This window comes from Emydura macquarii, unplaced genomic scaffold, assembly GCF_026122565.2.
Source record: "Emydura macquarii macquarii isolate MOO-44397 ecotype Brisbane River unplaced genomic scaffold, CSIRO-AGI_Emac_v2 contig_318, whole genome shotgun sequence".
NCBI lineage: Eukaryota > Metazoa > Chordata > Testudines > Chelidae > Emydura > Emydura macquarii.
The window spans coordinates 636,125-651,831 of record NW_027130455.1 but is presented as its reverse complement, the minus strand read 5'-3'; the positions used below and the strand labels follow the sequence as shown (position 1 = coordinate 651,831).

At 38.9% G+C, this 15,707-nt stretch overlaps 1 protein-coding gene across 1 annotated transcript; it reads right to left on the bottom strand.

Moving 5' to 3' along the window:
• Positions 1–516: 516 nt before the first annotated feature.
• On the bottom strand, positions 517–15,326 carry KBTBD3 (kelch repeat and BTB domain containing 3). Its single transcript, XM_067567590.1, is given in 4 exon segments — positions 517–1,643; positions 1,645–3,241; positions 7,757–8,000; positions 15,271–15,326. Coding segments are annotated over 3 exon segments (1,860 nt in total). The 5' UTR covers positions 7,981–8,000; positions 15,271–15,326; the 3' UTR covers positions 517–1,604.
• Positions 15,327–15,707: the final 381 nt, after the last annotated feature.

Sequence of the window (15,707 nt, the reverse complement as noted above, 5' to 3'; positions counted from 1 at the left end):
TCATTAATGATCTGGAAGATGGGGTAGATTGCACCCTCAGCAAGTTTGCAGATGACACAAAGCTAGGGGGAGTGGTAGATACCCTGGAAGGTAGGGATAGGATACAGAAGGACCTATACAGAAGGACCTAAACAAACTGGGGGATTGGGCCAAAAAAAATCTGATGAGGTTCGACAAGTGCACAATCCTGCACTTAGGACGGAAGAATCCGATGCACAGCTACAGACTGGGGACCGATGAGCTAGGCACCAGTTCTGCAGAAAATGACCTGGGGGTAACAGTGGATAAGAAGCTGGATATGAGTCAGCAGTGTGTCCTGGTTGCCAAGAAGGCTTATAGCATATTGGGCTGCATTAAAAGGAGCATTGCCAGCAGATCAAGGGAAGTGATTATTTCCCTCTATTCGGCATTGGTGAGGCCACGTGGAGTCTTGTGTCCAGTTTTGGGCCCCCCACTACAAAAAGGATGTGGACAAGTTGGAGAGAGTCCAGCAGAGGGCAACAAAAATGATTAGGGGGCTGGAGCACAAGACTTATGAGGAGAGGCTGAGGGAACTAGGCTTGTTTAGTCTGCAGAAGAGAAGAATGAGGGGGGATTTGATAGCAGCCTTTAACTACCTGAAAGGGGGTTCCAGGGAGGATGGAGCTAGGCTGTTCTCAGTGGTGGCAGATGACAGAACAAGAAGCAATGGTCTCAAGTTGCAATGGGGGAGATCTAGGTTGGACATTAGTATATAGTATCTAAAATTTGTGTACAAACTACTGCAGAGGCCAGCCCAGTAATTAGTATGTGGCACTATACACTTGACAGATGGAAGACTTAGGGTTGAGAGCAACCTCAAGAATCTTGCTCTTTTGTCCTAGTTGTGATTGGCAACATTACCAAGATGACCATCTGTACAGGTTAAGGTTGCTGTGTGAATCACATACCTTATAGCAATAACTTACAGAATGGTATCAGTCTCAGAGGTTGCCTGACCACAGCTTCCTGATGAAGACAGCAAATACAGCTACTAATAAGGCACAAGAAGTAGGAAAAACAGGCCACAATGAAATAAAACTGTAGAAATCTTTACTTCCTTTGAACTAAATATCCAGAGTCAGTGCCTTGTGAATGTGAAGGCCTCTTTGACATTTGCCTTTGCTATTGTCAATGCAGCAAGGGTAAACTGATGCAATGAGATCTACAGCCCCTCTGCTGGGGTTAAACAAAAAACTCAGCATATTTCTACACCACTAGTTATGAAGGGAAAAAAATCAACACGATTTTCTTGCTCAGCGATTTGTCTGCCGGGGTATTCATGAAGATACAAGTAACAGTGCATATATATTATAGAATTAATCCCTTATTACTATACTTTTTAAAGTGATGTTGCTCTGTGAATTATTCAAATGACATCTCAAAAGAACTTGCATGTAAACCAAGTAAAAGTTGATATACATGATTACCATAAATATGATAGAATAATTTTATGGACCTTTTCAAAAACAGTTCTACAACATAAGTTATCAACAGAACACGTTTATAAGAAATAAAATATTTGCAGAAAACAATACCAACATCTAAAAAAAATTGTTTAAAAACTTGTGCATTTAAGTAGACTTTTAATTGATGACATTTTCAAAATGCTCCAGAACACTTTGCCATTACAGATGACCATGGGTCTCTGTATTTATTAAACTGAATCACCTGACAGTAAAACTCAGTTAAGGCTCTTGGCATTGGTGAGACTTCTTCCCACTCAGACCTGTTGCTATGGTAGACTTGTACTTCATCTGTAATTTCATCTGGAGCATAATCACCACCTAGTATGTAAATTTTATCTTCTATTCCAACTGCTCCTGCATTAAAGCCAGCACATTCAAAAGATCCTTCTCCTTTCCAAACACACGTTTCTGGACAAAAGCTATAAACCTTGTAGGTGGAAAGATCACATATATACAATGTGCAGTTCACTGGAACAGCTTTGATTAAAGTTGCATGAAAAAATTGCCCAAACTCTGCTACAAGCTCAGACCATTGATCAGTCATAGCATTATACTTAAAGAAACAATCCAGAGATGGATTAAAGGCATCAGTAATCTCTACTTCAGCGCCAAGGACATAAATTATATTTTGACATGCACTTGCTTCTGGATAGTATATGCCTCTTGGTAACTGGCTTACAGATTTCCATTCCTTGGAGAGAGGATTGTAAGATTCCACATCCAAAAGACTTTTGATGTCCTGAGCTCCTTTAGTTTTTCCACCTATTATAAATAATTGATTTAGAGTTGTGGCAGATGTGTGCATTGTCCTTGGTTTTTTCATAGCTGACACTAAGGAGAAATCATTGCTGACTGGACAGTAGCACCAAGTCTGGTCGGTGGCATCATGAAAGGTTTCAGCAATATGAAGTCTAACAGTCCTACAGCAGTTCCCTTTGCACCCACCAGTTATAAATATTTTTTCTCCATAACTAGATAAACTTGACCCTGGCAGATCAATGATGTGTGTGTGGGGCAGTTCTCTCCATTTGTCAGTTTTGATATTATAGCAAAATGTGTGTCTATTTTCTCCATTTTCTTCAGTTTTGTGAACAAATATATATTTTTCTGTTGTTGAAGGACGAGCATCTGGAAATAGTCCACTGCAGTTTTGCACACTTTTAATTGCATCATTGATTATTCCTAAGCAATCAGTGCTCTTAAGCAAATATTCTTCAGAATGCAACAAGTCCTGCAGAGTCTTTTCAGATAACTGATGTAATCTCACTTTTTTAATCAAGTGATGAAGATACTTCTGTCTTGTTTCTAAATTATGTTTGGTCCACTGTAGAACAGCTTTCAACACAGATTCTTCCTCAGGGATATTTAATTCATCTGCTTCAAGACATTTCTGAAATATCTCAAAATTCATCTCCAAGAAGTCACTGGCTCTGAGTAGCAAGGAAAAGCAGTGCTGTGCAAACTCCAGTGCATGATCAAACAATTGAACAGAACCATAACTTTCAGATATAGACAGCAATTGTAAACAATTCCCAAGATCAATATTTTTTATTAGAAAGTCACTGCAAGCTTTGGAAAGGAGTGAAACCTGAAGAAATGAGGACAACTGGAAGAACATTTCCACATTATCATTTGTTATTTCAGTTTTTCCTGTATAGGCATAATCGAGAAAAGCCTTCACTGCTTTGGGTGATAAATTACTAATAGTAACATTCCCATCATCTCTTTCTTTCATGTTAACCTCAAACATGGCTCTGCAAACAAAATACAGAAGATATATACACAAATTATGTAATAATATCTAGATAATCTAGCAAACAGAAGCCAAGAAAACACTATATGAAGAGCCTCAAAGGTCAGGACAAGAAGCTTATGTTGATATAGTGGAGGAGGAACCAATGGAGAAACAGAGAAGGGTGACATGGTCAAAAGGAAAATGATCTTGACACCAATATTTTCAGTGGATTTGTGGGAGGAGAAGGACAAGACTGCAGCTATCAAGGCCAGAGAGGAAGAGGAGGTTTTCGTAGCCAAAACATGAGATGGTAAGGGCCAACATGAGTTTTGGCAGTGGGGACAGAGAGGAATGGCTCAGTATTTTAAATATTATGTTGGAAGAAGCAGGATTTAGCCAAAACCTTTATGGTTGGTTGAAAGAGAGGCTAACGTTCAGGTTACAGGCCTGAGCAACGGGTAACATAGTGGTGCTGTCCACAGTTATAAAAACGGGATGGTGGAAAAAAATCAGGAGCTTAGCTGAAGCCATGTGGAATTTAAGTTGACAAGTGGACATCCGCAAAGAAATATCAGAAAATCAAGTTCTCAGGATTGGACGGAGGGAATTAGATCTGGGAGCAGAAAGGTGAATTTTGAGTCAGTGTAAAGATAGGAGTTGAAGCCATGAGCAGATAATACCAACCAATAAGATAGAGAGAGAGAAAATGAAGGGACCACGGACAGAGCCTTGTGGGACCTCTCCTCTCATATCATCCCATGATGATACAATCATTCCAAATGATTTATACTTAAAATGTCACTGCTACAGGTGGGGCTCTTCCAGAACCCACACACTGCTATACCCAGGAGCAAAATAAAGCCCTTCTCTTCTAGGACACAAACACACTCCCATAATAAACTCTCTTGCTGATTGACAGTCTCCTTCTGTAATAAGAACAGCCTTTCCCCCACTCTGGTCCCTGACTTTTTTTGCCTGGGTAAGAAAGCAGCTGCGTGTGGTTGTCTGACAGTTCCAGACCTTACGCAACTTCCTGCCTAGCCCCTATATTCTGACAACAAACAATGGAGAGGGAGAGTTTTTTTGAATATTACTCTTCTTGGGTGGTCGCAGTGTCCTGTATCCTCTAGAGAGGAAGGTTAGTATGCACCCAGTCACAGTCATATCACAATAAGATCACAACACCTGCACTGAACCCTCCATCAATGCCCACTTATTGTCACCAAGGCTGTGACTACATAGTGAGCCTCTCAGCCCAGGTTAACAGACTTGGGCTAAAGGGGCTTGTGCTACTGTGCTAAGAACATCTGTGTAGACCAGTGGTTCTCAACCCGCAGCCCAATCAGCACACAGCTATGGCCCACGTGACATCCTCAGGGCCATACAGGTAGTGTGTATATATATATATATATAGTGTGGATGCAGCCCATATAACACATAAAGAGTTGCATATGCAGCCCACAGTGGTAAATATGTTGAGAACCACTGGCATATATAGTGCTTTGAAGTCGCAGCTTGGGCTCGGAAGGCCACTACCTCCCTATGCTTCCAAGCCCAACCGGCAACATTTATGGAGTACTTTCAGTGCAGTAGCATGACCTGTTGATCTGAGCTGGAAGTCTCGCTGCCATTGGCTGTGCAGACATATCCCAAGAGGTTAAGTTCCAAGAGAAAGCAAGTAAGGGTTGAAGCACTCTGTGGCACATCAGTGAAGTGAACAACAGTACACAACTAGCAATTACATCTCCTTCAGACTTTTTATAAGCCATTTCCATTCCACTGTGCTGTGTTCTTTCATATTTGGGACCAAATTTAGCTCTGGTATAAAAGTGTGCAACTCCATTTATTTTAATTACACCCACTTATGCCAAAGCTGAATATGGCTCATGGTATTCTGCCATATTTAAAAATGATATTCTTCTAATTTTACTGTGACTTGTTCTGATTATATTTGCATTACTCAATATATATTAGCATCTGACTAATCCATGCTAGCTAAGGTGGGGAACCTAGGATAAGTGAGGTTTGCAAACTAGTAACTACTGTGAAAGGACAGTGCCATTGACATCTTATTATCTGTAGACCAACATAGAACCATAGAAATCTAGAGCAGGAAGGCACCTCAAGAGTCATCTAGTTCTAGTCTATCCCCCTCTGCTGAGGCAGGGCCAAGTATACCTAGACCATCCCTGACATGTTTGTCTAACATGTTCTTAAAAACTTCCAGTGAGGGGGACTGCACAATCTCCTGTGATAGCTTGTTCCAGTCTTAATTATCCTTATTAATATCTGTCCTAAATCTCCCTTGCTGCAGGTTAAATTTATTACTGCCTCTTCTACCTTCAGTGGACATGGAGAACAGTTGATCATGGCCCTCTTTCTAACAGCCTTTAACGTATTTGAAGACTGAGCTGGTCCACTCTTTCTTTTCTCAAGACTAAATTTGCCCACTTTTTTAACCTTTCCTGATAAAAGGTTTATAAAAACTGCCCTATCATTTTTAGTTCTCTCCTCTGGACTCTCTCCAGATTTTCCACCTCTTTCCTAAAGTGTGGCACCTAGAATTGGATGAAGTACTCCATCTGAGGCCTCACCAGTACAAAATAAAGCAGTACAATTACCTGCCATGTCTTACATATGACACTCCTGTAAATACACCCCCGACTAATATTAGCCCTTTTCACAACTACATTACATTGGTTCATATTCATTTTGTGATCTACTATAACTCCTCTGATCCTTTTCAGCAGTACTACTACCTAGCCAGTTATTCTCCATTTTGTATCTGTCCATTTATTTTTCTTTCCTAAGTGTAGTTCTTTGCAGTTGTCTTTACTGAATTTTATCTTGTTGATTTCAGACCAATTCTCCAATTTATGAAGGTCACTTTGAATTCTAATCCTGTCCTCCGAAGTGTTTCCAACCCCTCCAATTTTGATGTCATCCGCAAACTTTATGACCAGTTCAGTCTATTATCTAAGTCATTAATGAAAATATTGAAGAGCACCGGATCCTGGATAGACTTCAGTGGGACCCGACTAGACATATCTTCCAAATTTGACAGCAAATCATTGATAAACTATTTGAATATGTTTTTTTAACCAGTTGTGCCCCACCTTATGGTAATTTCATCTAGACTGCATTTCCCTGGTTTGCTTATGAGAATGTCATGTTGGACTGTAACAAAAATCTTACTAAAATCAAGATATATCACGTCTACTGTTTCCCCCATCCACTCTGACTAGGCCAATACTGTTTTCCCGTTAAAGAAGGAAATTAGGTTGGTTTGGCATGATTTGTTCTTGACACATCCACGTTGGCTATTACTTATTATCCTATTATCTTCTAGGTGCTTACAAACTGCTTAGTAATTTGTTCCAGTATCTTTCCAGGAATTGAACTTACTGTGACTGCTATATTGCTTTTCTTAGCAACAGAAGCACTGCAGTTTTCTGCCTCCATGAACAGTAAACCTAGAAATCTACTTTCAGTGTAGATTTGCAAGTTTGTGCCTTACTGAAGCACAGGGTAGCCAGAGTCTTTTGGAAATGAAGATCATCCATATTATAACTGAAAGGATTACAACCTATACATAAATGAATGTTAGTTATTCATTCATTAATTCAGGATTTCAAGTACCACCAGGAAAGGTCACAAATCCATGAGTTTGAGGCTGAATTTTGCATTTGGTTGAAGTTTGTAAAAAATAATTGGGTTTTTTGTTTTCTTCAGTCACATTTAAGGCATTTATAGATTCATTCTTAGATCATAAGACCAGAAGGGACCACTGTGATCATCTCGTCAGACCTTCTGCATAACACAAGCCACAGGACTTTCCTGAATCAATTCCTATTTGAACAAGTGCATAATTTTACAGTTAAATATTTTGCACCTTATTTCCTGTCTGAATGTATCTACTTTCAACTTCCAGCCATTGGATTTTGTTATATCTTTGTCTGCCAGATTGAAGAGCCCATTATCAAAATTTTGTTCATCATGTACATACTTATAAATTGTGATCAAAGTCATCTCTTAATCACTAGTCTACTGCCTACTCATCTGAGAAAGCCCTTGTGAAAAGTACTCCACAACGTTACAGAAAAATGTATAATAATAAATACATTAATAATCCACTGGTTGGCATTCCACAATAAGACTGTCTGAGGTATAGAGCTAGTCCTCCCCACATTAATTCAAACCATATTCCATATTGTGGCTATTCAAATACAGATACAGAAAACATGCACAGGCTTCCCAGTGCACAATATTTAATAAGCAATTTACATTTTAGAATGCAGGCTGCTCTGTGCACCTCAGGCAAAGGGTCACTCCATTTTTTTGGTAATATGAATAACTGGCTTTGGGCTCAGGTTAAGATCCAAATGTATTTTAACCAACTTTTATATGAGTAATCACTCTGCTCAAAATTTTGAGGACATGTCACTTTGATTTATCTTAATTTCTGTGGTTATACTTTCCCACCAAGAATTTAAAAATATCCATTCTCTTCAAATTACATTAGAAGTAGGTTTACCTGAAAAAGTCACTGCATGCTGCTAGTACACAACGATGACAGGGGATTATTTCATCTTTCACAAGTATTTTAAAGTCAAAAAAGATATTCTGTTCTCTGAAACTTTGCAGTACTTTTAGAATTTGTTGACCATGATCTTCTGCTACTACGGAGTTGATTTTCTTTTCAGGAACAGAAATTCCATTGCAAGTTGGCCTGCTAATGAAATCCTGTTGATTATCCATGGTTTCTTCAATTCCTAAAACTGAAATGGAAAAATAAGTAATTGATTTTATAATATTATTTCAAAACAATTTAACTAGAAAAAATTCTGAATGAAAGATTTGATATGTGCATCACTACTAAAATTGTCCATTAAATGAATCTTTTCACTGGGTTTAGTTTAAACCTAATAATTTTATTCCACAGAGTACAGACACATATTTCATTAAATGAATTAAGCAATAGTTCTTACCAGATTTTCTTTTGTATTAGTTTATAAGGTTGGAATTTTCTCATTTCTATGGCAAATAAAGATGATACTGTATGGGCCAGATCCATTTCAGTTTTAGGAATGCATTGGCAAAGACTGGATGACAGCAATAGGCTAGTTTATAAAATTAACGTTCCCCCTGCATTGTGAACCGTAGGAAGTATTTCTTGATTGATATATGCAGGAGATTCTCTAAAATCTGTAGAGCATGAAGAGGTATCTTTTTCATTCTGAATTGTGTTCTTCAAATCAAAAGTTTGTTTCAGGATAGGGCTAGGCCTGCTTGTGTGTGTGTTTTTTTTTAATAGCAATAAAAAGCTGGACTATTCTCCTTAGTATATTTCTGCAAGTATAACACTAAGTATAACTTCTACCTTATGACATAACATTTTTTGAATAGCAATGAAAATTTCTTGAATTTTCTCAGGGATGAGTGGAAAGAATGATGAAAAAACCAAGGTGATTTTAACAGGGCCTGGGTAGCACATGAAGGCACAGTGGAAAACAAGGTTTTGCCCACTCTCTGCCGCTGCATGTGTAGGAGGGAAATAAAAAGCTTAGGTACAGCTGCTCACTGACCCCACCCCCATAAATCTAGCAAATGCAGGGTTGTGTGCGGCTTCTTTTGCCACCTTGTACCCCCTGCATGACTTACCTTCTGGAGTAGACAGCACTAGACTCCCAGAAGGAGGTGGTTTAACTATGGCAATGGGAGAACCCTTTCTGTCACTCTAGTGAATGTCTAAACTGAAGCTCTACAACAGCACAGCTGCAGTGATGCCATTGTAGCATTTTAAGTGTAGACATAGCCTAAAAGATGAAGGAATACAGATACACAATTACTTGAATGACTAAGGCCTGATCTACACACAAAGTCACACCGGTTTAACCACAGATATATTTTTAAACCAATTGTGTGTGAACTTGATTCGTCTATTTAAATCCAGTTCATATTGGTTTAGCATGTACCTGTCAATTTAGAATTGCAAGCTAAATAGCTATAAGTAGTTTTAAACCAATATAAGTACCACACACACAGTATTTGCATTGGTTAAATTAATTTAACTTAAATCAGCACAACCTCTGTGTAGACAAGTTCTTACTGGTGAAAGCCCTAACATTCAAGCACAGTGCCTTTAGTAAATCCTGGACTTGATTCTCATTTGCAGTAAGACTAACTTACCCAAGCTTGGCAGTGCAAATGGTTAAATTACATTTATACTTAACTTTAAGGCCACTTTATGCTGCCAGAGAAGTACAAGGTGGCCTAAGTTAAGGGTATGTCTACACTACAGTGTGAAAACTGCTGTGCTGCTGTAGCATAGATACTTCTTACATCAACTGAACAGTTTTTTTCCATTGATGTAGGTAATTTTCCCAAGAGGAAGAAGAAGTCTTCCGTCAATCTAGTTAAGTCTACAATGGGGGGTAGGTGTACACCAGGCCTAAATGAGAAGCAGACCTCCTGCTTAAAGACAAAGGGAATGCTATAGATTTTCCTTCAAGATTCTACAGGAGAATTCCACAATGTTGACTCAAAGTGACAACAGATAATACCCCACCTGAAGTGCCAAGATGAAATAAAAAATTCCAGACTAAATCTGGAACCCAAAAATATACTGAATTTTTTGGGTGCAAGAGCCTATCCATCAAAGTCATATATCCAAGCTAAGCCACCCACCAGTCTTCTCAACAGAAGTTATTTGCCACAGCAGAGGAGGTGTTGGATCAATCTATATTTTTATCTACGGTCAGGTAGGTAGCTCCAACCACAAATAGACCTCTTGGGACAGAAGAGATCCACTGATCTTTCTCCCAGCATTGATACTCTTCCACTTGGAAGCAGGCATTTTCTCCTTCCCATGGTCAGACAACCTCATGTATGCATTCTTTTCCATTCTAAGGCTATATCTACACTAGAGACCTTACAGTGGCTCAGCTGTACTGCTGCAGCTGTGCCACTGTAAGGCCTCCTGTGTAGCCGCTCTATGCCGACGGGAGAGAGCTCTCCCGTGGACATAATTAAACTACCCCCCAATGAGCGGCAGTAGTTATGTCGGCAGAAGAGCATCTCCCACCGACATAGCACTGTTCACATCAACGCTTCTGTTGGTGAAACTTGGTTGGTCAGGCAGGAGGTGTTTTTTTCACACCCCTGACCACTTACAAAAGTGCTATTGTGGATATAGCCTAAGCCTGAGTGACAGGAAAATACAGAACAACAAGATCAATATTTATTCTGATAACTCAGAGACCGCATTGTCCAGAAGTCATAGAGGCTCTCTTTGTATGCCAGAGCTCTCTAAAATACTCAGACTGTTAGAGGCTGAGATTGACAGCTTGCTATCTGAAAGACTGAATCTTTAGGGATTCAGATACTCCAGTGAAGTGATAGACTTCCCACTCAAATGTAAAAAACCATACAAGCAAATATGGAGGACCTATTTGGCCTAGTGTAAAATACATCTCTGAGGTTGCCTGGTTATGTTCCTTAACAGGAAATTTAGCACTCCTTTTAACAAAGAACTTTATCAATTTTTTCCCGAGTTCAGGTATTCGCATTAGGGTCTTTTTCCCCTCTACATAAAGGAAATAGCCTCTTATTACATCCACATATACTCCAATTTCTAAGCCAGACTCTCAACTACTGTTTTCTTTCACCAATAAGTAAGATAAGTGTTGGAATCAGCAGCAAGGAAAGGGAATATCCACTCAAACTAGTAGTATCTTTTCTACTAATAAAAATGTAAAAGAAAATGTTTAACTGCACCCAGTACATGTCCACTGATCAAATAACAGGGGAGGGAATTAAATATGGCTTTACAAGCATGCAATGATTAAATCACCATTTCAGCCCTTAGAAGTACTCTTTATTTTGCTGATACTCAAGTGCTCTTTCCTAAGTGGAATCACAACAGCTACAAGAGTCAATGGCTTGGGAGTTCTTTGTGAAAGAAACTTTATTTTCTATATTTCATCATTTTGCAGATAATCATTCATCTATGAGGAACACAATTCTACTTAAATCAGTTTATTTCTATATGCTTTTTCTGCGTGCAGGCCAGATACTCTTTTGAATGCTAACTTGAACATGAGGAAAAAGAGACAGTGCCTAGTACAACAGGGCCTTGATTTTAGTTGAACCATCCTACATAATACAAAGTTCTATAATACAAACAATCTGTAACTCACTATTCTGTCTCTCTCACATAGTCTTCAAAGGTTGGGCTCTTTAGGGAATGCTATTAGACACCTTCGGCTGTCCAACTCCAGCTAACTGAGGCTCAAGGAGCTCAGGCTAAAACTCAGACTGTTTAATTGTGGTGTAGAAATTTCAGGCTCAGGTTGAAGCTTGAGCTCTGGGACCCTCCCACCTCACAGGGTCCTAGAGCCTGGACTTGAACACAAACTGGAGCATCTATACAGCAATTAAACAGCCCCTTAGCCCCGGCCCTGTGAACACAAGTCACCCTGTGAACACAAGGCACAGGACAGCCATAGGTGTCTAATTGTAGTGTAAACATACCCTTAGACAGCCTTTACTCTATAATATAATATAAACAAACAACCCCAAAGGACCATCTTTTCCTTTACCCCAGAGGATATTATAGTGTAGAATGTATTCTCTCTTTCATCTGTTGTGAAAAAATTCACTTTACTGCTTGAAAGTTCCTAGCAAGTTATCGGCTCCATATAGGTTGATAGCTTCACTAAGAAAAACAAAAAGTATTCACAAAGACATTTCCTCGGTCACTGAGCCTTCCACCAATCCGGGGACACTTCCTACCTAACATTAGGGTTTTTGTTTTTTTTAAAAAAGCATTCTTAAATGCTGGTAACTTACAGTATATTTTTTTATATCTTAGGAGAAAAAGATATGATCAAAGAAACCAGGAACGTGCTAGGAATTTAGAGAAATGCCTACACTTTATGTGGGGAGAATTTTAATTTTCTGTTCTGCTTGGTCCGATTTTAATACCAAATATCATTGTAAAGTACAAGGAGGAAGGTTATTTAAACATATTTATTATTTTATTAACCATAACTGCTTTTGTTGCTGCTAGAGGTAGCTTTATAAAAAACCATAAAATCCCACAAATCACTCCTTGGGATGCCAACGCTTTAAAATCTGAGACTAAACACACAGACTACTACTATAATTTTAAAGAATATTTATCTAAACTAAAAATATGAAGTTATTTTTTTCAAAATGTAAGTTTTCTTGAAGACTGATTTCCTTGTTTTGTGCCAGATATTAAAAATAGCATTGCCCTAGTGTGAGCTCAGCTACTTATATGTAAAAAACCAGCAAACATCCCCATCGTCTCTTCATAAATAACTGAACTTTACAGACAATTAATATTCTGTCAATCATTTTTTTCAGATAACAAAACATATATTGGTGACATTCTGAGACATTTGAATTCACAAAAATGGCATTTATCAATATTACATGTTAGATTTAGTATTAAACAGAAGGGAAACAGACAGGCTTTAAAGCTTTTGGTTCTTCAGAACTGCCTGAAGAAAACAGCATGGTACCAGTATGAACCACTGAGATCGCATTGATTCCTAGAAGTGTTCCAGAGATGGAGGATTTCCTCTCTGCAAGCAATGATCTTTAATTGCATATCTTCACATGATTATATTAATCTAATGAGACAAAGCCCACCTCAGATTAGAAGCATTCAGAAAGGGATTAGATTTTCTTATACAGCTAACTTTCTCAAGTTCATAAGTTTTAGGGTTCTGGAGGGCTTTTATGCAGCAAGTCCAAGGTCCAGGAATAAAGAGAATAAATATAATTTCACAAGGCAGTTCCTTTGTGAAATTAGACCACCAGTTTTGGACTCCTGCTCTGGAAAAAATATCTCAGGGGAGGAAACTTAACTGTTTTAATGGGTTTTGTAGTCTTGCCCTACTTCATTTGATTTAAATATGGAAATACATTAAAAGATTTATATTTATTTTATAGTATTTTGTGTTCATTTTATATGCAATTTAAAGTGTAAATTTTTAATGGATTTTCTTTAGTAAAAAAGTAAGTCCATAACTAGAGAGACATGGTGAACCAGTTTCTGTTGGTGAGATAGACAAGCTTTCGAGATAGCCAGAGCTCTTCTTCAGATCTGAGAAAGGTACTGAGAGGGTCACAGCTAAATACAAGATGGAGCAGATAGAATATGTACTAACTACTTAAACTACGAGACCATTCAATGTGAACTGTCCAGTTAACATACAGGAGTGTTAAAGCACCACTTCACCTTGAATGGTCCTTTGGAATATTTGCTAACTATTTAAATTATCTGTTCCATCTTGTATTTAGCTATGACACTCTCAGCCCTGGTCTACATTTCAGAATTACTTCAGTGTAACTATGTCACTCAGGGGTGTGAATAATCCACACCCCCGAGCGACGTAGATATTCGTTTCTGACCTACGCATAGGTGTGGACAGTGCTATGTTGGTAGGATAGCTTCACCCACCAACATAGCTATTGCCTCTTGCGGAAGTGGATTAACTAAACTGATGGGAATGCTCTATCCTGTTAGTTTAGAGCATCTCCATTAAAGTGCTGCAGCTGCACTTAATTAGCATTGTAAGTATATAGCCACCCTCAGTACCTTTCCCAGACCTGCAGAAGAGCTCTGTGTAGCTCAAAAGCTAGTTTCTCTCACCCACCTTGTCTCTCTAATATCCTGAGATCGACACAGCTATGACAACACTGTATATACTGAATGACCTTTGCATTATACCTTGAACCTTAATTTCTGCTTGTAATTAATGGTCATTCACTTTACGAAAAACTGTCACATCTAAATGAATCAGTTAAACTTCTGGGGATAAAACTGGTTATGAGTATATTCTTAACAGGAGGAAAGCATAAAATAGTCAAACCTTATTAATTAGATCCTGTTTTCGCTGAATATACATGAATCCTAGGTTTCATTAAAATTGCCATAATCTTATTGCAAGAATTATTCAATAGCTACAAGTCATTTTTAATAGCGTGAAGATCAATTAAAAAAAACCATTTTGCGCACTATGACATAATGGTAACATCCTATTTGTTTTGTTTTGACCAAGTCCTTCTGTGCCATAACAGTTAGTGGATGTACATCTTTTGGTTTGAGATGAGAATTTTTTTCTCTGTCTCCATCTCTAGTTGGATGACATACTGTCTCCTGGTTTACAAAGTAAAAGGGAATAATGGAGAAGGTTGATGTTTTAAAAACGGTTACCCATTTCATTCAGTAAATAAAAAAAAACTTTGTTCAGCCTAAATTCCTTTTGTGATTAAAGCATTTTTTTAAAAAAGTGACATTTCCAATAATTATGGGGGAAATTAGAGCTAATATTTATTCTATGCAAAAAGATAAGTCAGGGTTAGTCTACACTTAAAACTTACAGTAGCACAGCTGCATTGGTACGGCTGTGCTGCTGTAAGAATGCTTGTGTAGCTGCGTTATGTGAACAGGAGAGAGCTCTCCTGCCCACATAAAACCACCTAAATGAGCGTATCCCGCTGACATAGCACTGTTCACACAAGCACTTATGCCAGCAAAATTTATGTTGCTCAGGGGATGCTTTTTCACACCCCTGAGTGACAAAAGTTTTGCTGGCATAACTGCTAGTGTAGATAAAGCCTTATTTCTGATAAACTGTGAAGGATTAGCAGTCTCATAAGTGATGCATATACAATGGAAGTATTATAAGAATTTCTAATAAATATTTGTAAGCAGCATGACTTTAAAAATCTCACTTTATTATGCAACAGCTGAAGTATCACTATAATAAGCCAATTTCTATCTGCCTGTCTCTAAAAAGACAAATATGCATAACAAGACAGGGAACTGGAAGCAGCATGGCTCATAGAACTGAAACTGGTTATGGAGCTCTTTTTCTCCAAGTCTCAAATTCAAATGAAGAAGGGTCAGTAGCCAGAGTGGTTACCACCTATGGCCTACGTTACATGAGCATGTGGGTGTAACTGCTCAAGTGGGGCAACTGCTCAGATAATGAAAAATAACCACTCACTTACTATCTCTGCTGGAGGTCTTTAGTGGGGAAAAAAATGGACATGGAGAATGAAATAGACTTTCATCCACACAGCTAGACCCTGGAGCCTAGAGTTGAAATACACCAAGGGAGCAGTTTGTGGCCACCCAACTTCGGGCTCTGGCGCTGTCAATCTGGGCCTCGTCTTGAGAAAGCAGCAGGAGGTGCCATCGTTCATTGCTGGCTTTCACGGGTACCTCCCACCAGTGGGTTTCCATTACCAGCACCAGCTAGCCCGTATGAAAAACCAGACAGGGACTGGGGGGTAACAGGCGCCCTGAATATTGGGACTGCCCCATCAAACCAGGGCATTTGGCCACCCTATGGCTGCCGCTGGGCTTGACAAAAGCGGCTTTTCTGCTCCCTCAGCACGGCGGCTCCGGCACTAGCCGCCCCGGGGAGAGGAGAGGAGAGGACCCG